The sequence below is a fragment of the Xenopus tropicalis genome, chromosome 8, assembly GCF_000004195.4.
Source record: "Xenopus tropicalis strain Nigerian chromosome 8, UCB_Xtro_10.0, whole genome shotgun sequence".
NCBI classification, from domain to species: Eukaryota; Metazoa; Chordata; class Amphibia; order Anura; family Pipidae; genus Xenopus; species Xenopus tropicalis.
The window spans coordinates 10,457,272-10,480,030 of record NC_030684.2 but is presented as its reverse complement, the minus strand read 5'-3'; the positions used below and the strand labels follow the sequence as shown (position 1 = coordinate 10,480,030).

General features: G+C 44.7%; 2 protein-coding genes across 7 annotated transcripts in view; both read right to left on the bottom strand.

Moving 5' to 3' along the window:
* ccdc180 (coiled-coil domain containing 180) overlaps positions 1–10,498 on the bottom strand; it is a 35,017-nt gene extending 24,519 nt beyond the window's left edge. For 2 of the 5 annotated variants that reach the window (XM_012968714.3, XM_031891404.1), the window contains exons 1-11: positions 10,369–10,498; positions 6,626–6,743; positions 5,921–6,057; positions 5,703–5,791; positions 5,389–5,498; positions 5,181–5,303; positions 4,455–4,565; positions 4,237–4,332; positions 2,081–2,244; positions 728–847; positions 449–528 (exon numbers count right to left, since the gene is read on the bottom strand). In XM_012968714.3, coding sequence (XP_012824168.2) covers positions 449–528; positions 728–847; positions 2,081–2,244; positions 4,237–4,332; positions 4,455–4,565; positions 5,181–5,303; positions 5,389–5,498; positions 5,703–5,791; positions 5,921–6,057; positions 6,626–6,694 — 1,099 coding nt within the window. In that variant the 5' untranslated portion in view covers positions 6,695–6,743; positions 10,369–10,498. Of the gene's footprint in view, positions 1–448; positions 529–727; positions 848–2,080; positions 2,245–4,236; positions 4,333–4,454; positions 4,566–5,180; positions 5,304–5,388; positions 5,499–5,702; positions 5,792–5,916; positions 6,058–6,625; positions 6,744–10,342 lie in introns of all 5 variants that reach the window. The other 3 variants (XM_031891402.1, XM_031891405.1, XM_031891403.1) reach the window with 3 other exon arrangements.
* A 6,137-nt stretch (positions 10,499–16,635) lies between these two features.
* LOC100491571 (histo-blood group ABO system transferase) overlaps positions 16,636–22,759 on the bottom strand; it is a 33,316-nt gene continuing 27,192 nt past the window's right edge. Inside the window, exons 2-7 of one of the 2 annotated variants that reach the window (XM_031892109.1) lie at positions 22,669–22,734; positions 21,506–21,565; positions 21,354–21,410; positions 20,117–20,152; positions 18,537–18,671; positions 16,636–17,474 (exon numbers count right to left, since the gene is read on the bottom strand). In XM_031892109.1, coding sequence (XP_031747969.1) covers positions 16,790–17,474; positions 18,537–18,671; positions 20,117–20,152; positions 21,354–21,410; positions 21,506–21,565; positions 22,669–22,730 — 1,035 coding nt within the window. In that variant the 5' untranslated portion in view covers positions 22,731–22,734 and the 3' untranslated portion in view covers positions 16,636–16,789. The remainder of the gene's footprint in view (positions 17,475–18,536; positions 18,672–20,116; positions 20,153–21,353; positions 21,411–21,505; positions 21,566–22,668; positions 22,735–22,759) is intronic. The other variant, XM_018089564.2, reaches the window with a different exon arrangement.

Genomic DNA, 22,759 nt, shown 5'->3' with positions numbered 1-22,759 from the left:
TCTATGGCAGGGGAATTTCTGGTGTTTAGTAGCCCTGACAAGCTACTAAGTAGCTCCTTGTCTCCACCCTTAGGCTGACAGAGCATGTAGCGTTCCAGACGAGATACATCTCCCGCTACTCAAGCTGCCCAGTGACTGGAATTGTAACCAGCAGAACCAATGGTGACAGGCATTTCTCCACTGGCAGTAATACCCTGGTGGAGGAAACACCAGGTGTGCCATTAGCATTAGTGCTACCACACTGGGTTGCTGCATCCCTTTAACAGGAATGGAAATACAGCAAAACCATTCACACATGGACTGGCTAATTATAGTTGCTAACACAGAGGAAAATTTGCACCAGAGCAGTAATAAGTTATAGGATTTTAAGAATAAACGTGTCTTTTATTAGGATTCTTCACCAGTATGCCAATGAGGCCCTAACTGATAACATTCCATGATCACTTACCAGCTTGACTGTTCAGGGCTGCCAACGATTCATACCATTCCATGACACCTGTTCTCGTGCAAGTAGGAGGTACAAAACTTCTGAAAAAAGAAAAGGTTCAGTGCTACGGGATCAAAATTAGGACAATTTCCTCTCGATGCACATAGTGGGCTGTTTAAAGCAAAATTCTATATTTGATGATAAGACTGAAATGACAGTGATTAAGTGAAATAAGTCAAGTCTGTAAGCACCACCAGTCAAACAGACTCACATAAAAAAGGATCTTATTTAACCCAGTACCTGGCTAAACCCAGAATCTGAAGTCTCCTTTCTTTGAGAGAGCTGAGTTGGGTGGTCAGCTGATCCACTAATACTTTCACACTTGTGGGTATATGTTCCATTTCTTTCTCAGCAAACACCCTGCAAAAATAACAACAGAAAAATGGGAGGGAAAAGGGCATTACAGCTTTTTATAAATGCCTTAAGATGCCTTTTGCCAATGATCCAAGTATCTATGTAATAGTCTAATACAACCAGTTATACAAGGTGTTTCTCATATCTAGATATAATTTGCCTTCACTGATTCAGTTATAAAACAAACAGAATAAGGTGTAACTGGGAGGAGCCAGTAAAAAATAGTTTAGGGGTTCTTTATATCTGCGTGGCATTTACCTTTACTAATTTAGTTATATACACTTAGGGGCTGATTTACTAAGACACGATTTCGAATCCGAATTGGAAAAGTTCCGATTGGAAACGAACATTTTGCGACTTTTTCGTATTTTTCGCGATTTTTTTGGCGTCTTTACGATTTTTGCGTAAAAACGCGAGTTTTTCGTAGCGTTAACACTTGCACGCAAAGTCGCGCCTTTTTCGTAGCGTTAAAACTTAAAAGGCGTGACGTTTCGCGCAAGTTTTAATGCTACGAAAAAATTGCGACTTTGCGCAACTTTCGTAATGGCTACGAAAAACTTGCGTTTTTACGCAAAAATCGTAAAGACGCCGAAAAACTCGCGTTTTTACGCAAAAAACGTAAAGACGCCGAAAAACTCACGTTTTTACGCAAAAATCGTAAAGACGCCGAAAAAAAATCGCAAAATTACCGATCATTACGAAAAAAACGCAATCGGACGCATTCGGCCCGTTCGTGGGTTAGTAAATGTGCCCCTTAGAATGGTGGGTAAGATGTCAGGGCCTGTATCAGGTAGGTAACATGAAATGTTCCTTATATCTAGATTTATTTTGCCCTTACTGACCAGCCAGTGCACTCAACTGATGGGTGAAGCCAGTGTCTGTAAGAAAAACATATTTCTGATTGTGATAAAGTAACAAGTTCCACATCAGACTGGTCCAGAGTGATATACTGCTACGACTTGTGTTCCAGTTCCGACACTGACCAGATAGCTTAGAAAAATTTGGGGACCCTTGAAATTAAATCTATAGCTGAATTATGAAGCAATGGACTCCGAAAAGAACAGGTGTTTCCTCTCTTTATTCTAGCAGATACCTGGGCTATTAGCTTAGGGCAAACTTACCAGGCTTCTACCTTTTCTATTGCCAATGAAAACTGGAACAGATGCCAGCCTATAACCTTCTCTGACGTATTACAGCACAGTGTAGAAATATAACCCTTGTTAGGGGCTGGGGACCTACCTGAACTCCTTCATTATGATCTCCCTCTGGTAACACTCCCAGGCCTTCTTCAGGTCCTGCCATTGGAAGCGCTGGGTATTCTCCCTCTTCAGATTGGCTTCCAGAAGGTTTACAGATAATCTAGCCAGAGCTCGGTGGTTAGCTAAAATTGCCTGGTTAATCATCTGAAATAAAAAATTATTGAAAATAAAAATCAATTCAGAAACAAACAGCAGATTGGAAGGGATACTGCAGAAGAAGATGGGTATGTTTGAGTAAAGTACAGATGAAAACACGTACAGGTACGGTATCTATTATCCAAAATGCTCGAGGCCTGAGGTATTCCGAATAAAGAGTCTTTACATACTTTACATCTACTAATAGGGATACACCGAATCTTATATATATATCTTAGTTGGGATCAAGTACAGGTACTGTTTTATTATTACAGAGAAAAGGGAATTATTAACCATTAAATAAACCCAATAGGGCTGTTCTGCCCCCAATAAGGGGTAATTATATCTTAGTTGGGATCAAGTACAGGTACTGTTTTATTATTACAGAGAAAAGGGAATCATTTAACCATTAAATAAACCCAATAGGGCTGTTCTGCCCCCAATAAGGGGTAATTATATCTTAGTTGGGATCAAGTACAGGTACTGTTTTATTATTACAGAGAAAAGGGAATCATTTAACCATGAAATAAACCCAATAGGGCTGTTCTGCCCCCAATAAGGGGTAATTATATCTTAGTTGGGATCAAGTACAGGTACTGTTTTATTATTACAGAGAAAAGGGAATCATTTAACCATGAAATAAACCCAATAGGGCTGTTCTGCCCCCAATAAGGGGTAATTATATCTTAGTTGGGATCAAGTACAGGTACTGTTTTATTGTTACAGAGAAAAGGGAATCATTTAACCATGAAATAAACCCAATAGGGCTGTTCTGTCCCCAATAAGGGGTAATTATATATTAGTTGGGATCAAGTACAGGTACTGTTTTATTATTACAGAGAAAAGGGAATCATTTAACCATTAAATAAACCCAATAGGACTGTTCTGCCCCCAATAAGGGGTAATTATATCTTAGTTGGGATCAAGTACAGGTACTGTTTTATTATTACAGAGAAAAGGGAATCATTTAACCATGAAATAAACCCAATAGGGCTGTTCTGCCCCAATAAGGGGTAATTATATCTTAGTTGGGATCAAGTACAGGTACTGTTTTATTATTACAGAGAAAAGGGAATAATTTAACCATTAAATAAACCCAATAGGGCTGTTCTGCCCCAACAAGGGGTAATTATATCTTAGTTGGGATCAAGTACAGGTACTGTTTTATTATTACAGAGAAAAGGGAATCATTTAACCATTAAATAAACCCAATAGGGCTGTTCTGCCTGCCCCAATAAGGGGTAATTATATCTTAGTTGGGATCAAGTACAGGTACTGTTATATTATTACAGAGAAATGGGAATCATTTAACCATTAAATAAACCCAATAGGGCTGTTCTGCCCCAATAAGGGGTAATTATATCTCAGCTGGGATCAAGTACAGGTACTGTTTTATTATTACAGAGAAATGGGAATCATTTAACCATGAAATAAACCCAATAGGGCTGTTCTGCCCCCAATAAGGGGTAATTATATCTTAGTTGGGATCAAGTACAGGTACTGTTTTATCATTACATAAAATAAGGTAATTTGTTTTAAAATTTTGAATTATTTAATTAAAATGGAGTCTATGGGATTTGGCCTTCCCGTAATTTGGAGCCTTCTGGATAATGGGTTTTTGGATAACAGATTTCACTCTGATTAACATCCTTTCTGATTTAGGAAAAATGGCTTAAGATGCAACCATTTTGCTTTTAAATAGAAATATAACTTATTTGAAGTGATCTTTACATTTAGTTTCCGCCACAGAGGAAGTTTCTCCCAATGACTACAAGATGTTATGTTGCCTTACCTACTTCTAGTTTATAAGTGAAAACAAGCTAAAGTTGCCCATGTAAGGGAACTTTATGTAGGCAACTTTAGCTTGTTTGCACTTATAAACTAGAAGTAAGTAAGGCAACATAAAGCCTGTCAACTCAGCTTCTCATAACCAGCTAGGTAAATCTTTGTTTCCCACTGTGCCTCTTGTAGAAATAAACTGTAATACTAAAAATCACTTACCATGGCTTCATTATGAATAAATCTGTCCACGTCGGAGGGCATGAGATGGCAGATGTCCTTTAAGAGGGACGTGTATTTCTTTAAGACTTCAGAAATCTGTACAAGAAACGTGAGCAAATCACTGCATTTTAACATTGATCATTGATAAAGTAGAACTGTTACCTATTCCTTGTTTTATATGACTTCATTGTCACAAATGCACCAAATGCTGCACTTACTCGTTTCGCTCTGTTTTCTTCTAGCGCCAGTAAAGTGCTTTCGGTTCTTTTGATGCACTGCCTTGTACGGGCAGATTCCTGGGTCACTGCATCCCAAGTCTCATTTATTTCCTATAAAAAACAAATATTAATAACGTTTTATTTATTTAGCGATAACGTACTAGGGGCAGCCTGTCCATAGCCCAATCACAACATACATACCCAAGAGTTGCTGCCATATGCACAGGAAGGGCCAATTCTAAGCAACTTTTCAACTGCTCTTTATTATTTATTTTTAATAGTTTTTAAATTATTTCAACTTTCAAATGGGGGTCACTGACCCCGGCAGCCAAAAACTATTGCTCTGTGAGGCTCGAGTTTTATTGTTATTGTTACTTTTTATTGCTTTTCTTTATGTTTAGGTCCTTTCCTATTAATATGTCAGTCTCTCATGCAATCCAATGTCTGGTCTCTAAGGTAATTTGGAACCTAGCAACCAGGTAACTGCTGAAATTCCAAACTGGAGAGCTGCTGAACAAAAAGTGAAATAATTACAAAACCACAAATAATATAAAAGGAAGACCAATTGCAAATTGTCTCAGAATATTACTGTCTACATTATACTAAAAGTTAACTCAAAAAACAACCCCTTTAAACAATATAATATTTCCTATTCTTCATGCTTTCTGTTACTGCTGAAACAAATCACAGACAGATAAAATCAAGCAATTCAATCTGCAAATTTACCTTTGTGGTGGTGCTGTCGTTACCGATTTCCAGTTTCTGAAACAAAAGTTCAATATTTGCATCTGATTCCGAGATCTTTTGCTGCAGGTGCTTCCCCACTTCCAATACTGATAGCTCCATCTCCTGTTAAAGGGCAAGATGAGAAAAATGTTATTCCAAAAAAATATATATGTTTTTTTAAGATCTAAGGGGACAGCTTTCTTCTCACTTTGCTGATCTCAGCCAGTTCCCTGTGCAGGTTGGACAGTGCCACTTCATGGCGTTCCAGTCTGTTTGCAGCGATCCGCTCAAGAATGCCGGTATCTTTCTTTTCTGGAACTAGGGTGGAATGAAATATCATATTATATATTGGATCTAAGACATGAAAATTAGAGCAAAACCCCCACTTTCACAATCCCAATACATGCATTTTAATACTATGTCCCAAAGACATAACGGCTGAAATGTACATTTGTCTTACATATCCCTCAGTACACTCAGCCATGCAGAAATGCTGCAGTTATTCACATAAATTATTATTACCGATGACATCAGAAAGACCTCTCACTTCTCTTGCTGCAATATCATCCTCACTTTCCTGCTTTTTCCTAGCAGGTGGAGTCATTTTATCCCTGTGTAAGAAAAAGAACTTAGTTGTTTATATGCCTATGGGCATTTGTTCTTTATAATCACAATTTTGCACCCAGCAATTAAGCTGCAGTATGCTAAAAGGGTAATTATACAGAATGGATTCTACCTACGTGCTCTGGTGGTGAGACTCAGGCAATGCTGTGTTGTTATCCCGGCTTCTGATTGGAGGAATGTTCCCAGTGTCCACTGCACCTCCATGCTGCACCGCTCTAGCACGAGCCTCTCCGAGGGACCGCACAAGCTGAACCTGTTACACAAGTACTGATTTGTTAAACATGTGTAATTGGCCATATTTTATACTTCATTTTAAAGGGGGCCCAGCCGTGCTACAATTTTCTGGCTAGCTCGGGCCCTGTATTCCGTAATCCAGTCTGATTGGTCAACCTTAAAAGGGCCTGTCTCATGGAGGAGTCCGAAGTCCCTGGAGCCGCCACCACCGAAGAACCCAGAGAAGACTGTCTTCAGGGGGCACTGTGCATGGGGGCACTGTGTATGGGGTCAATTGGGGGCACTGTCTTTGGGGGGCACCGTGTATGGGGGGCCCTGGCCAGCATAGCATTAGGGGGGCACTGTGTTAGGGGGGCCCTGATACTTTTTATGTCTGTGTGTCCTTTGTACTGATGGGAGGGACCCAGAAAATTTTGCTGCAAGGGACCCCATGATTTCTGATGGCGGCCCTGGGTGGGGCACATTAAACCATATGCTGCATTAACTTTGAATGTGCTAATAAAAAAGTAATTGTATAATTTTGGAATGTGGATATTATTATTATATAAAAAAAGATGCAAAGCTGTTTAATAGATTCTGAGGCCCACCTCAGCATCAAAAAGTTGCCTGTAGACTCTTCCACTAGGAACTGCCTGGATCTGTCCCACTGCTGCCATTGTGTCCTTTATTAAACCCCTCGGTGCTCAGTGGTGCCTGGAAGAGAAACTGCCAATAGATTTGCCACATTAGTGCAGAAAGCTTTACCATACCAGAGTAAACAGCCCTAGAAGCTCCCTCTGTTTGTTTAAGATAGCAGCTGCCATTTTAGCTTGGGCTCAGTAGCTTCCTGCTGCAGCTCTAGCTGTTATACCTCAGATTACACATTCCTAAGGGTGGGGGGTGAGTTTTATGAATTCTTATGGGAGGGGGCAGCAGGAGAGGGTAGAAAGCTGGGCAGACTCTGACCCTGGGAATGAAGGATTTTTTTGAGAGAGGAAGTCAGATACCTCGGAATATGTTTACAAAAAAATAAGAAAATAAATCCTGTGTTTCTTTTGATAGAGGAGTTTCTGTGAGAGCTTATGGCTGTATTTACATAGACGTTGAGATGGAGTGAGTGAAAGAGTAAGAGACTGAGACAGAGGGAGTAAAAGAGAGAATGAGACAGAGTGAGTGGAGTGAGAGAATGAGACGGAGTGAGTAAAAGTGAGGGAATGAGACAGAGTGAGTGGAGTGAGAGAATGAGACGGAGTGAGTAAAAGTGAGGGAATGAGACAGAGTGAGTGAAAGAGTATGAGCATGAGACAGAGTGAGTGAGTGAGAGAATGAGACGGAGTGAGTAAAAGTGAGGGAATGAGACAGAGTGAGTGAAAGATTATGAGCATGAGACAGAGTGAGTGAGTGAGAGAATGAGACGGAGTGAATGAAGAGTGAGAGAATGAGACAGAGTAAGTGAGAGAATGAGACACAATGAGTAAAAGATTGAGAATGAGACAGAATAAAACAGAGTGAGTGGAGTGAGAGAATGAGATGGAGTGAGTAAAAGAGTGAGAATGAGACAGAGTGAGTGAAAGTGAGAATAGAAGAGAGAATGAGATGGAAATAGAGAGAATAATGGGGAATGATGGAAAGGAAGAAAGAGAAAATGAAGAAAGAGAGACCCTGTAGCTATGGGCCAGCAGACTGGGTGCCAGTGAGAGAGACCCTGTAGCTATGGGCCAGCAGACTGGGTGCCAGTGAGAGAGACCCTGTAGCTATGGGCCAGCAGACTGGGTGCCAGTGAGAGAGACCCTGTAGCTATGGGCCAGCAGACTGGGTGCCAGTGAGAGAGAGACCCTGTAGCTATGGGCCAGCAGACTGGGTGCCAGTGAGAGAGACCCTGTAGCTATGGGCCAGCAGACTGGGTGCCAGTGAGAGAGAGACCCTGTAGCTATGGGCCAGCAGACTGGGTGCCAGTGAGAGAGAGACCCTGTAGCTATGGGCCAGCAGACTGGGTGCCAGTGAGAGAGACCCTGTAGCTATGGGCCAGCAGACTGGGTGCCAGTGAGAGAGACCCTGTAGCTATGGGCCAGCAGACTGGGTGCCAGTGAGAGAGAGACCCTGTAGCTATGGGCCAGCAGACTGGGTGCCAGTGAGAGAGAGACCCTGTAGCTATGGGCCAGCAGACTGGGTGCCAGTGAGAGAGACCCTGTAGCTATGGGCCAGCAGACTGGGTGCCAGTGAGAGAGACCCTGTAGCTATGGGCCAGCAGACTGGGTGCCAGTGAGAGAGAGACCCTGTAGCTATGGGCCAGCAGACTGGGTGCCAGTAAGAGAGACCCTGTAGCTATGGGCCAGCAGACTGGGTGCCAGTGAGAGAGAGACCCTGTAGCTATGGGCCAGCAGACTGGGTGCCAGTGAGAGAGACCCTGTAGCTATGGGCCAGCAGACTGGGTGCCAGTGAGAGAGACCCTGTAGCTATGGGCCAGCAGACTGGGTGCCAGTGAGAGAGAGACCCTGTAGCTATGGGCCAGCAGACTGGGTGCCAGTGAGAGAGAGACCCTGTAGCTATGGGCCAGCAGACTGGGTGCCAGTGAGAGAGAGACCCTGTAGCTATGGGCCAGCAGACTGGGTGCCAGTGAGAGAGACCCTGTAGCTATGGGCCAGCAGACTGGGTGCCAGTGAGAGAGAGACCCTGTAGCTATGGGCCAGCAGACTGGGTGCCAGTGAGAGAGAGACCCTGTAGCTATGGGCCAGCAGACTGGGTGCCAGTGAGAGAGAGACCCTGTAGCTATGGGCCAGCAGACTGGGTGCCAGTGAGAGAGACCCTGTAGCTATGGGCCAGCAGACTGGGTGCCAGTGAGAGAGACCCTGTAGCTATGGGCCAGCAGACTGGGTGCCAGTGAGAGAGAGACCCTGTAGCTATGGGCCAGCAGACTGGGTGCCAGTAAGAGAGACCCTGTAGCTATGGGCCAGCAGACTGGGTGCCAGTGAGAGAGAGACCCTGTAGCTATGGGCCAGCAGACTGGGTGCCAGTGAGAGAGACCCTGTAGCTATGGGCCAGCAGACTGGGTGCCAGTGAGAGAGACCCTGTAGCTATGGGCCAGCAGACTGGGTGCCAGTGAGAGAGAGACCCTGTAGCTATGGGCCAGCAGACTGGGTGCCAGTGAGAGAGACCCTGTAGCTATGGGCCAGCAGACTGGGTGCCAGTGAGAGAGACCCTGTAGCTATGGGCCAGCAGACTGGGTGCCAGTGAGAGAGAGACCCTGTAGCTATGGGCCAGCAGACTGGGTGCCAGTGAGAGAGAGACCCTGTAGCTATGGGCCAGCAGACTGGGTGCCAGTGAGAGAGAGACCCTGTAGCTATGGGCCAGCAGACTGGGTGCCAGTGAGAGAGACCCTGTAGCTATGGGCCAGCAGACTGGGTGCCAGTGAGAGAGAGACCCTGTAGCTATGGGCCAGCAGACTGGGTGCCAGTGAGAGAGAGACCCTGTAGCTATGGGCCAGCAGACTGGGTGCCAGTGAGAGAGAGACCCTGTAGCTATGGGCCAGCAGACTGGGTGCCAGTGAGAGAGAGACCCTGTAGCTATGGGCCAGCAGACTGGGTGCCAGTGAGAGAGACCCTGTAGCTATGGGCCAGCAGACTGGGTGCCAGTGAGAGAGACCCTGTAGCTATGGGCCAGCAGACTGGGTGCCAGTGAGAGAGACCCTGTAGCTATGGGCCAGCAGACTGGGTGCCAGTGAGAGAGACCCTGTAGCTATGGGCCAGCAGACTGGGTGCCAGTGAGAGAGACCCTGTAGCTATGGGCCAGCAGACTGGGTGCCAGTGAGAGAGACCCTGTAGCTATGGGCCAGCAGACTGGGTGCCAGTGAGAGAGACCCTGTAGCTATGGGCCAGCAGACTGGGTGCCAGTGAGAGAGACCCTGTAGCTATGGGCCAGCAGACTGGGTGCCAGTGAGAGAGACCCTGTAGCTATGGGCCAGCAGACTGGGTGCCAGTGAGAGAGAGACCCTGTAGCTATGGGCCAGCAGACTGGGTGCCAGTGAGAGAGAGACCCTGTAGCTATGGGCCAGCAGACTGGGTGCCAGTGAGAGAGAGACCCTGTAGCTATGGGCCAGCAGACTGGGTGCCAGTGAGAGAGACCCTGTAGCTATGGGCCAGCAGACTGGGTGCCAGTGAGAGAGAGACCCTGTAGCTATGGGCCAGCAGACTGGGTGCCAGTGGGTGCCAGGGAGTTCTATGGCGGCTGTAAGTCACTGATATTAAAGGGAAATGTCTGTGTCTGTGAGAGAAACTATCGGAGAGCGGCAGCAATAGCAACAGAAGTAGATTAGGAGCGGTAGGTACCCTGCAGGCGGGATATATCCACATACCCTTCCATTAACCGAGCCCTCCCGGGGTACAGACCCCCACTGAGAAGCCCCAGGAGCCCGGAACGATAACAGCTTGATATTCCCTCAGCGTTCCGCGTTCCCCTGGCAACCGCCACATATCGTGAGACGGAACGGGATTCTCGCTCCTCTCATTCTGCGGCGGCTGTGCGCTTCGCTAAAGTACGTGCTTGTACCAGCGGGGCTTCCGTAGCGCGGCCAGTCCGCTGTACCAGTGAGAGTTAGTAGGGCCGCCAAGCTAGTGTATCTGTGAGGGTCTTGTGGAACATTTAGTCATTAAATAACTGCAGTAGTTATGGTATAGTTTAACTACAACCAACAGGTGCAAAGAGTGTGACCCAACTGGGCTGAGAGACCCTCCAACCTTCTTGGACTGCCTAGTGGCTCTCTAGACCCCCCTCTTGTTATCTTGCCTTCAAGTGTGTCTTTGTTGGGACCCTAGAGGACTCTCTATCTCTATAATAGCATTAGGAAGGTGTTTATTGAAAAAGAATCAAATGTTCATATTATGGTATTGTCCAGCAAGGTTAGGCATACAGATCTACAAATGTCTTGTAGGGACCCATAGGGTTAATATGCCCCTATGGCTTTAAGCCCTACCATTATATCTTCCTGTTACCGGGCGGAGACCCATGTATCTAGTGTGCCTTTAGAAAATGCACCTTATTGGTTAACAGGGAGACCCCTCCCATGGCACTGATATAGGGCTTAGCAGGGGGTGGGGCTTCCTCTTTAGCTGCAGCTGCTGACCTAGGTGGGAGTCCCACTGAGCCTGGGATCAACAGGGCCCCAGTAAAGCCTTCTACCCTAGAGCAGTGATCCCTAACCAGTGGTATGTGAGCAACATGTTGCTCTCCAACCCCTTGGATGTTGCTCATAGTGGCCTTAAAGCAGTAGCTTAATTTTGAATTTCTAGCTTGAAGGAAAATTTAGGTTGCATAAAACTAGTTGTACTGCCTAACAGAACCTTCTGTAGGCTGCCAGTCCATATAGGGGCTACCAAATAGCCAATCACAGCCCTTATTTAGCATCCCTATGAATCTTTTTCATGCATGTGTTGCTCCCCCCTTCTTTTTACATTTGAATGTGGCTCACGGGTAAAAATGGTTGGGAACCCCTGCCCTAGAGGCTGCATCTAACTCTAGTGAAGTTGGGGAACAGGGACCCTGTGAATGAGGAGTAGCGAGTATCAGGATAATTTCTAAGAGCACTTTCTAGGAAAGTGAGATAGTGAGGTTAGTTAGAAAGAGCAGTTTTCTGGCTCCAACCAGGAGAGATTAGCTGGAAGTATCTCCCCTACAGGCACTGTCGCCTTAGAGCAGGACACGGTTAAGATGCAGGTATCCGGTCAGTTCCTATCCCTGATCCATAGTCGGCTGTGAGGGATCCTTGGCTACTAAGGGGCACCCTGGGGACACAGATACTTGGCCAGGCTACTCTCCACAGGGAGGCCATGCTGGTTGGTGGTCCTTACCTTCTCCACCCTCGGCTGAGGTGGGCTCTACGGATGGACACCATATTTTTCTACTTGTGCAATTGCCTGGTATCACCTCTGTGTGAGTATCACTATAACCCTGTGGATCATTGTCTTGGACAATAAACAAGTTACATTCCGGTTACATTCCAGTTTACCACAAAAGAACCTTCTGGTGCCCATTCTTTCATTTGTTTGCACATAGCCTAAATGAGTTGTAGTTGCACTTCACCCCAAGGATATTTCCATAAAGGAAAGCCCATCTGGCATGTAGAGTCCTTTGTACCCTATGTTCTATAGACTATCTAGCTGGTATTGCCTGTTATTATAGTCAAATAGGGGTTACAGTCTAAAGCAGCGTTTTTCAAACACTGTTCCTAGTGTGCCGCGAGATGCTGACTGGTGTGCCGTAGGCAGGGCCGCAATTTTTACTTTCAAAGGGGGCCCGGCGATGCTACAGTTTTTCTTAGTAGCTCGGGCCCCCTTTAATAAAATCCGGGCCCTGTCATTGGTTGCGCCCCGTGTGTACGGGTGACGTCAGTACGCACGGGGTGCAACGTTATAAAAGGGCCTGTGTGCGGTCGCATGTAGGCAGAAGTGCAGAGGCGGCGCACCTGAGGGATACGAAGATGCTGCTGAAGCCACCGGAGAAGCCGCTGAAGAGCAGAAGTAAAATGCTGCTGGGCACCAATGTATTAGGGGGGGCCACGGGGCACACTGACTTATGGGGGCACTGCTGCTGGGCACCAATGTACTAGGGGGGCTGGCTCTTGGCACCAATGTACTGGGGGGCACTGCTGCTGGGCACCAATGTACTGGGGGGCACTGCTCTTGGCACCAATGTACTAGGGGGGCACTGCTCTTGGCACCAATGTACTAGGGGGGCACTGCTGCTGGGCACCAATGTACTGGGGGGCACTGCTCTTGGCACCAATGTACTAGGGGGCACTGCTCTTGGCACCAATGTACTAGGGGGCACTGCTGCTGGGCACCAATGTACTGGGGGGCACTGCTCTTGGCACCAATGTACTAGGGGGGCACTGCTCTTGGCACCAATGTACTAGGGGGCACTGCTGCTGGGCACCAATGTACTGGGGGGCACTGCTCTTGGCACCAATGTACTGGGGGGCACTGCTGCTGGGCACCAATGTACTAGGGGGGCACTGCTCTTGGCACCAATGTACTGGGGGGCACTGCTGCTGGGCACCAATGTACTAGGGGGGCACTGCTCTTGGCACCAATGTACTAGGGGGGCACTGCTGCTGGGCACAGACTTGAATTTTTTAACATTTTCTAATGGTGGTGTGCCTCGTGATTTTTTTCATGAAACAAGTGTGCCTTTGCCCAAAAAAGGTTGAAAAACACTGGTCTAAAGGAGTTTGTAAAGAGGTAAAATTATTTATTTTAGTGTGTAAATAGTTAAGGTAATGTGCAAGTTCTGCCAGTAGGTGGCGCTAATTTGCAGAGCCTGTGTAAGGCAGTGCCTTGCTGGAGTCCTTCCTGTTTGGCCTGGAAACATGTAGAGGCAGATTTTGGGCCATAATGGCCAGACCTACTGGGGATGTTGGTACCTTGAGGGCTACTGTTTAGCCTACGGGTGAGGTTTGGGCACTGTATGTGAAGTCACCGCAGAGAAAAGGGGTGGAGGTCCATAGAGAGCACCCTGAAACAGCTAAAGGCACTTTGCCTGTGCCTCCAAATGGGACAGGGGTCTTGAAGGCTTCGGTAATAGACGCTGTGTGTGAGAAGTAGAGAGAATCTGTAGAAGTATTGTGTATTATGTAATTATCATGCTCTGTCGGCAACCAGAGCCCCGGCCTAAAGCTTGCTTCCCTGCAGGAAGCTGTTCAACGCAACTGTGTGAAGATGCCCGCTTCTTGTAGTAAAGGCCGTGTATCTGCATTTGACTGTAATGGGCCGGGCAGTTTCTAGCCCCTGAGGTGGCTCCTCTGATTCTGCCCTACTTCTGGGGGTCTGCCAGCCACAGGTGCCCCCCTTACAAGCTCATTGCTGCAGAGCTGGCCATACAGCTCTATGGAGACAGTGCTGGAAGGAGGGAATGACTACTATGGACAGAGTGGACAGAAACGCTGCTTATATCCATATCTGTGACCTAAGGAAGGAATAATAACGTGTACATCAACAGTGGCAGAATATACACGACCCACCAAACTGCTACAGATTTGTTTAAAAACAAAACAAAAATGACAGGTATGTAATAATAATTGTGACAAGAGTCACTAAAAGGAACATTTGTGTCAGAGTTTGTTTTTGGATATACACACTCTCCTCCGCCCAATTCACCTCTTTCTCACAAAAACACCAGCAGCATTAGGACATGCCTTCTGTTCCGTACAGATAGTCACTTACTGTATGGGGCTATATTCAGGTTAGGAGCAGGAACAAACCCGGGGGGGGGGGGGGGGCACACCTGCCTGCACCCTGCTCTGCCCCCGCTGCTCCCATTCCGCTGCTTACTTGCTGTGAAATAATAAAGATGGCCGTGTGTTCCACAGTGGAATGCGAGCCATATTTATTTTTTCACAGTAAGTAAGCAGATCAGGAGAGGGAGCAGGAGAGGGAGCAGCAGGGGCTGGGTTTCATGGCAATGCCATGGGGAAGATTGATCACAAAGTAAGCAATACTAATTTTGGGCCACGTGGCCCCTTGTGTTAAAGTATTTGTAAAGGTGGCCATCGTCCTTCCAATGCAACAGTTACCCAACAAGCGCTTCCATTAGTGCTATTGCCATGATATGTAAGGGTGACTCCACCCCCAAATCAGCCCATACCATATCGTCTCTATACCGTATACTGTATATATTGCATTGAAGTTAAGTTGGAGTTAATGTTTTATAGATATTAGACTCTGGGACCCATTATCCAGAATGCTCAGGACCTGGTGTTTTCTAGGTAAGGGATCTTTCTGTAGTTTGGATCTGCATACCTTAATTCTACTAAAAAATCATTAAAACCTTAATTAAACCCAGTAGGATTGTTCTGCCCCCAATAAGGGGTAATTATATCTTAGTTGGGATCAAGTACAGGTACAGTTTTATTATTACAGAGAAAAGGGAATCATTTAACCATTAAATAAACCCAATAGGGCTGTTCTGCCCCCAATAAGGGGTAATTATATCTTAGTTGGGATCAAGTACAGGTACTGTTTTATTATTACAGAGAAAAGGGAATCATTTAACCATTAAATAAACCCAATAGGGCTGTTCTGCCCCCAATAAGGGGTAATTATATCTTAGTTGGGATCAAGTACAGGTACTGTTTTATTATTACAGAGAAACGGGAATCATTTAACCATTAAATAAACCCAATAGGGCTGTTCTGTCCCAATAAGGGGTAATTATATCTTAGTTGGGATCAAGTACAGGTACTGTTTTATTATTACAGAGAAAAGGGAATCATTTAACCATTAAATAAACCCAATAGGGCTGTTCTGTCCCAATAAGGGGTAATTATATCTTAGTTGGGATCAAGTACAGGTACTGTTTTATTATTACAGAGAAAAGGGAATCATTTAACCATTAAATAAACCCAATAGGGCTGTTCTGTCCCAATAAGGGGTAATTATATCTTAGTTGGGATCAAGTACAGGTACTCTTTTATTATTACAGAGAAAAGGGAATCATTTAACCATTAAATAAACCCAATAGGGCTGTTCTGCCCCCAATAAGGGGTAATTATATCTTAGTTGGGATCAAGTACAGGTACTGTTTTATTATTACAGAGAAAAGGGAATCATTTAACCATTAAATAAACCCAATAGGGCTGTTCTGCCCCCAATAAGGGGTAATTATATCTTAGTTGGGATCAAGTACAGGTACTGTTTTATTATTACAGAGAAAAGGGAATCATTTAACCATGAAATAAACCCAATAGGGCTGTTCTGCCCCAATAAGGGGTAATTATATCTTAGTTGGGATCAAGTAGAGGTACTGTTTTATTATTACAGAGAAAAGGGAATCATTTAACCATGAAATAAACCCAATAGGGCTGTTCTGCCCCAATAAGGGGTAATTATATCTTAGTTGGGATCAAGTACAGGTACTGTTTTATTATTACAGAGAAAAGGGAATCATTTAACCATTAAATAAACCCAATAGGGCTGTTCTGCCCCAATAAGGGGTAATTATATCTTAGTTGGGATCAAGTACAGGTACTGTTTTATTATTACAGAGAAAAGGGAATCATTTAACCATTAAATAAACCCAATAGGGGTGTTCTGTCCCAATAAGGGGTAATTATATCTTAGTTGGGATCAAGTACAGGTACTGTTTTATTATTACAGAGAAAAGGGAATCATTTAACCATTAAATAAACCCAATAGGGCTGTTCTGCCCCCAATAAGGGGTAATTATATCTTAGTTGGGATCAAGTACAGGTACTGTTTTATTATTACAGAGAAAAGGGAATCATTTAACCATTAAATAAACCCAATAGGGCTGTTCTGCCCCCAATAAGGGGTAATTATATCTTAGTTGGGATCAAGTAGAGGTACTGTTTTATTATTACAGAGAAAAGGGAATCATTTAACCATTAAATAAACCCAATAGGGCTGTTCTGCCCCAATAAGGGGTAATTATATCTTAGTTGGGATCAAGTACAGGTACTGTTTTATTATTACAGAGAAAAGGGAATCATTTAACCATTAAATAAACCCAATAGGGCTTTTCTGCCCCCAATAAGGGGTAATTATATCTTAGTTGGGATCAAGTACAGGTACTGTTTTATTATTACAAAGAAAAAGGAAATCATATTAAGTCTATAAGAGATGAGCTTCCCGTAATTCTGAACTTTCAGGATAATGGTTTCCGGATAAGGGATCCCATTTCTGTACAATAATGATTTCCATAAACTTTACAAACGCAGAAGCGGCCCTGGTATCATCCTTAGGCAGGTATAGGTCAGCTGATGGTCAGTCCCGGACAGCATTATAATCTTTTGGAACATGAACCAATCTCTTTCGTTTTACGACAACAGGGGAGCCATAATAGTCATTCCATGCGTACTCAGGGGAGAGCAGTTTGGTCGGCTTGTGATAAAGGAAATATTTGTTCAAATAGCTTTCGTCGTGCCATAAAGCCTCGATATTTTTTGCCTTGTCTTCCATCATAGCATTGTGGCAGAAATTGGTCAGTTTGTAGACCTCTTCCACCGTCCCTCCAAAAAAACACCCAGTGTAGTAAAAATCTCCCTCGTCTTCAGGAATGTAGCCGGCGGAATAGTTCCTACGCTCATGGGTAAAAGCTGTACGGGATTCTCCAAAGAAACCAGGATGTATAACTCCAAACACATCCCCCAATATCTCCACCCCAATGTGATCCATGAACTTGAGGTCAGCATCTAAACACACAAGGTAGTCAACCTCATTGATGAGTTTTTGAGAAATATAGTCCCGGATCAGCTGCATCCGCCTCATGGTGATGTCCTGCCAGCGTTTGTATCCGGAGATTTTCACAACCTCCATGTTCCTTCCTTCCTTCAGGGTGATGTTGGGGATGCCACTGACATCATCAGTAAACACGTAATAATGGACTTTGTGTCCCGCCATGAAAAATTCTTCAGCAGATTGTAGAAAATCATTGATGAAAACTTTGTATCTAAGAAACAAAAAAACTGTTAAACCTCCCCCCCAAAAACATAAAGTTAGATTTTGGACTAACTGACAGTTAGGGATTTTCAAATTTGAATATGGAAATTATGATCTAGATTTGGTTGAGCACTTGACGGGATCTTATTTGGAGGATTCTGTATTTGTCTGGATCTGAAAATGATGGATCCCTAGTTTTTAATTGGGTAGAATCAATTCCTGTCACTTTATCAACCAAACATGAACATCTCCCTCCACCACTTTCCTCTCTCCCTATAGTGAGGTGGAGAAGACACATTCCATTAGTTCCTTCATATCATCATAAGCTTACTGGGGCAGTTTCCATGCATTTTGGGTGTAGCCTCACTCTAATGCAGTGGTCCCCAACCAGTGGCTCAGGGGTAACATGTTGCTCCCCAACCCCTTGGATGTTGCTCCCAGTGCCCCCAAACCAGGTAGTTATTTTTGAATTCCTGACTTGGGGGCAAGTTTTGGTTGAATAAAAACAAGATTTCCTACCAAATAAAGCCCCTGTAAGCTGATAGGGTGCATAGAGGCCCCTAATAGCCAATCACAACCCTTATTTGGCTCCTCCATGAACTTTTATGGTGCTTGTGTTGCTCCCAAGTCTTTTTACATTTGACTGTGGCTCACGAGTAAGAAAGGTTGGGGACCTCTGCTCTAATGGGTTGATAACCTTGCCTCAGGCAGCAATTTTTTAAATTGGAATTTTGGCTGTTCTAGTGCAGATAGCGCTATTTTGCCCCTCTCTTGGCCCCCTCCGATGTGACCTAAATGTGGAGCAGTAAGGAGGCGGCACTAGTGGCTGAAACGCCCCTGGCTCCACCACCCTTTGTGATTCATTGTTTAATCATTGACTAATTGCATGACTTGAGGGCAGATACAACTGCTACAAATTACAAAATATCTAGTTCTGCAAAGAGGTTTTACCTTCGTACCTGAAGATATCTAAGAATTATTTATTCCAAATCTCAACCCAATTCACCTTCCACTTCTTTGGGCTGACCTCTGTCTAATTAACCGGTTACTGGTTTCCTCACTCGTTACTTACTTCCTTATAACGAACACTGAAAGACCAATCCGGGCTCCTCTCAGGTGAAACAGTTCATTGAGAATATCGAGGTTGTAGGTGCCATCCCAAACTATCGGGGCCTGCCAAGGTGTCGCAATCATTACATCTGTTCTCCTGTAATGACAAATACTATATCATTAGAGGGCGTATTTATGACTGCAAGCCCAGGTCCTGTTAGCTCCTCTTGTTAGCAGAAACCTGCCCTGGCCGGGGGTATTTCTGCAGAAGTTCTTCGGCACAATCTTCCTTCCTATTCTCTCTTCTTTTCTCAGTTCATGGACATGCACACTAGAGTAAAAGAGCCGGCATTTGGGTTCTACGTTTGGCTTTCACTCTACTGTGCATGGGTCTGCTCGGATCAGAATGAAAAGAAGACAGAAGAATCAGAAGAAGTTGGCACCGTGAATCTACTCCAGAATACCCTGGGCCGGTGTAGTTTTTAGCAAACAGTAGCACCCAGGGTATCAGCTAATTACTGTTGGGTGCCTAACATTGAGATGCCCCCCCCCTGTATCTGGAATCCTCCAGAGTTACAGAGTAACTCCAGAGTTACAGTTCCATGTCTGGAACTAAAGAGTTTGGAACTAAGGGGCAGATTTGTCAAAGTGTGAATTTAGAGCTCCCACAGTAAAATTTCTCTATTCATTCCTGTGGGATTTTAAGTGGTGTATTAATCTGATAGTGAACCCTAAAGTGGCCATACATGGAAAGATTTGCTGGTTTGGCAAGGTCACCAAGCGAATGGATCTTCTCCCGATATGCCCACCTAAAGGTATAGGCGCCGTTGGATCAACGAGCTGATGTTGTCCCCCATCTGACGGAAAATTAAACCTGCCCGATCAAGATCTGCCCAATTTTAGACCAGATCTTAGTGGGGTAGGCCCACTGAGGGCAGATAAGCTGCAGAATTAGTCTAAAGGACCTGAATCGGCAAGAATCCCATAGGAATGAATAGAGAGTGGGAGGATCTGCCCCTAAGAGTTACGTGCCAATCCCTAGTTCCAGCTCTGGTCCTCTTGTGATATTGCCCTTGATCAAACATCAGCTCTCGCTCATTTCTTTCCTATAGTTTCAGATCTCGTGTAAGACATCATCGATGGGCATTTAAATGCCCCAATCTCTGAAAAATGTAAACTCGAAAGGAACGATCAGCTAAGCACGTACATATGGCTCACCAGACAGGCTTGGAGGACACAATGTAAAAAGCTAAAATGGCGGCTGCTATCTCAGACAAACAGAGGGAGCTTCTATGGCTGTTTATTTGGGTATGGTAAAGCTTTCTGCAGAATAAATACAGGGTTCTAGGTGGCACTATTGTGACTAAGCTATTGGCAGTAAAATGCCAAAATGCCTTTCCTTCTCCTTAAAGAAGACTCCCGAAATCTCAGTTTCTGAGAGTTTCTGGGCTGCTGCTGCCTAAGGTGGCAAACTCGATCCCACCCTTCTTGTTGTAGGTTTTCAATGGTAAAAGTACCGGGGTAGAGCAAATCTTGCAACTAACTTGATCGTCAGGGAAATGCAAAGAAAACAGTAGGTTTAGAAGAAGCAGAAGAACTCACGGAAGTTTGAGGAGATCCGGCTTCTCGTATAACATTCTGTAAAGAAAAGAACACTTAAATGATTGAAATCCTTGTGTGGCAGCAGTTTCACTTATTAATAATAGGTGGTATTTTATTTTGCTGTATGGTCAGCTACCCATGTAAAATGAAAATCATGATGTACCTATTTAGAAAATACAGTTTTGTAGTATCTCTCTACAGGCTATAAGCAAACTTAGGGGGCTGTTCCTGCTGAATTGTGCTTAGTACAGGGGAATCCCTATGTGCCATAGTTTTATGGTATCTCTCTGTACAGGCTATGAGCAAACTTAGGGGGCTGTTCCTGCTGAATTGTGCTTAGTACAGGGAATCCCTATGTGCCATAGTTTTATGGTATCTCTCTGTACAGGCTATGAGCAAACTTAGGGGGCTGTTCCTGCTGAATTGTGCTTAGTACATGGGAATCCCTATGTGCCATAGTTATGGTATCTCTCTGTACAGGCTATGAGCAAACTTAGGGGGCTGTTCCTGCTGAATTGTGCTTAGTACAGGGGAATCCCTATGTGCCATAGTTTTATGGTATCTCTCTGTACAGGCTATGAGCAAACTTAGGGGGCTGTTCCTGCTGAATTGTGCTTAGTACATGGGAATCCCTATGTGCCATAGTTATGGTATCTCTCTGTACAGGCTATGAGCAAACTTAGGGGGCTGTTCCTGCTGAATTGTGCTTAGTACAGGGGAATCCCTATGTGCCATAGTTTTATGGTATCTCTCTGTACAGGCTATGAGCAAACTTAGGGGGCTGTTCCTGCTGAATTGTGCTTAGTACATGGGAATCCCAATGTGCCATAGTTTATGGTATCTCTCTGTACAGGCTATGAGCAAACTTAGGGGGCTGTTCCTGCTGACTAAGCAAAGGGAATTATGGGTTGAGCTGTGTATACAGGGCATTATGTAAACTTAAAATATACCAACTCTTTCATGTCTGGTACAAACAAAAAGAAGACTTGTCCCAGCGGTGGAGAAATCCATTATAACCTGGTTGAACTAACCCTACCACCAATGATGTCATGTTATACTTCTAGACTGTTCTAGACTCCCATTCTGATTAATGTGGGGGTACAACACAGTGGGGGGGGGTGATAGCCAACCAGCATGGGGGGCAATGGCAGCTCAGTGAGTGCTAAAACTGCCAATGAATCCTTGTAGGAAATGATGAGCCTTCTGAGCCAAATGTCCCACTTATATAGGCCCTTACCTGTGTAGAGGTGAGTCCTTTAGTCGCTCATGTGAAATGATGGAGTTGGACCCTGTGCTGGGGGCATAGAGAGGAGAGTAGTTACAGAGGGTATAAGCAAAATAAAATATCAATAATCCATGGAAACCCAACCGGGCATTAAGTCTACTTACTTCTCTGTCTGGCAGGGAAATGCAGTGTAACGTCCCCAATCTCTGTCCTTTAGGTGATACCTGGGGAAAGAAAGGGACATTAACTTCCACTGGAAAGGCACCTACTGTACCCCCTACTGTAAATGATAAGGATATTAGCAGTCCCTGAGGGGTTCTGTGCCCCCCATATAAAGGCACAAGGCTGCAGGCTGAGTTATACAGGGAACTCTGAGTATCACTCATGTATTATAAGGGATACTGTACCCCCTACTGTAAATGATAAGGATATTAGCAGTCACTGAGGGGTTCTGTGCCCATATAAAGGCACAAGGCTGCAGGCTGAGTTATACAGGGAACTCTGAGTATCACTCATGTATTATAAGGGATACTGTACCCCCTACTGTAAATGATAAGGATATTAGCAGTCACTGAGGGGTTCTGTGCCCCCCATATAAAGGCACAAGGCTGCAGGCTGAGTTATACAGGGAACTCTGAGTATCACTCATGTATTATAAGGGATAATGTACCCCCTACTGTAAATGATAAGGATATTAGCAGTCACTGAGGGGTTCTGTGCCCCCCATATAAAGGCACAAGGCTGCAGGCTGAGTTATACAGGGAACTCTGAGTATCACTCATGTATTATAAGGGATAATGTACCCCCTACTGTAAATGATAAGGATATTAGCAGTCACTGAGGGGTTCTGTGCCCCCCATATAAAGGCACAAGGCTGCAGGCTGAGTTATACAGGGAACTCTGAGTATCACTCATGTATTATAAGGGATAATGTACCCCCTACTGTAAATGATAAGGATATTAGCAGTCACTGAGGGGTTCTGTGCCCATATAAAGGCACAAGGCTGCAGGCTGAGTTATACGGGGAACTCTGAGTATCACTCATGTATTATAAGGGATAATGTACCCCCTACTGTAAATGATAAGGATATTAGAAATAACTTAAAAGGCAGCACCAAGCTGTCTTTATCAGCCCCCCCCCCCCCCATTAGAGACAACATTACAGTTTCTATGGGTTACAGGACTAGGACAAATCATTGATGTTGTTCCCTGATGCCTGTACCTGAATATACTGTATATTTTTTTCTTCCAATTTTTTATTTTATTGATGTTTTTGAATGACTATAGTAAATATCATGTTGGCTTTATTCTTGCTCTGATAACTCACCATGTAAAGGAAAGCAGAAATGCGAGGAAAAGGCAAGTGAAAACCAAATATTTTCCGGCCATTTCCCTGTGAGACAAAAACACTTTTTTAA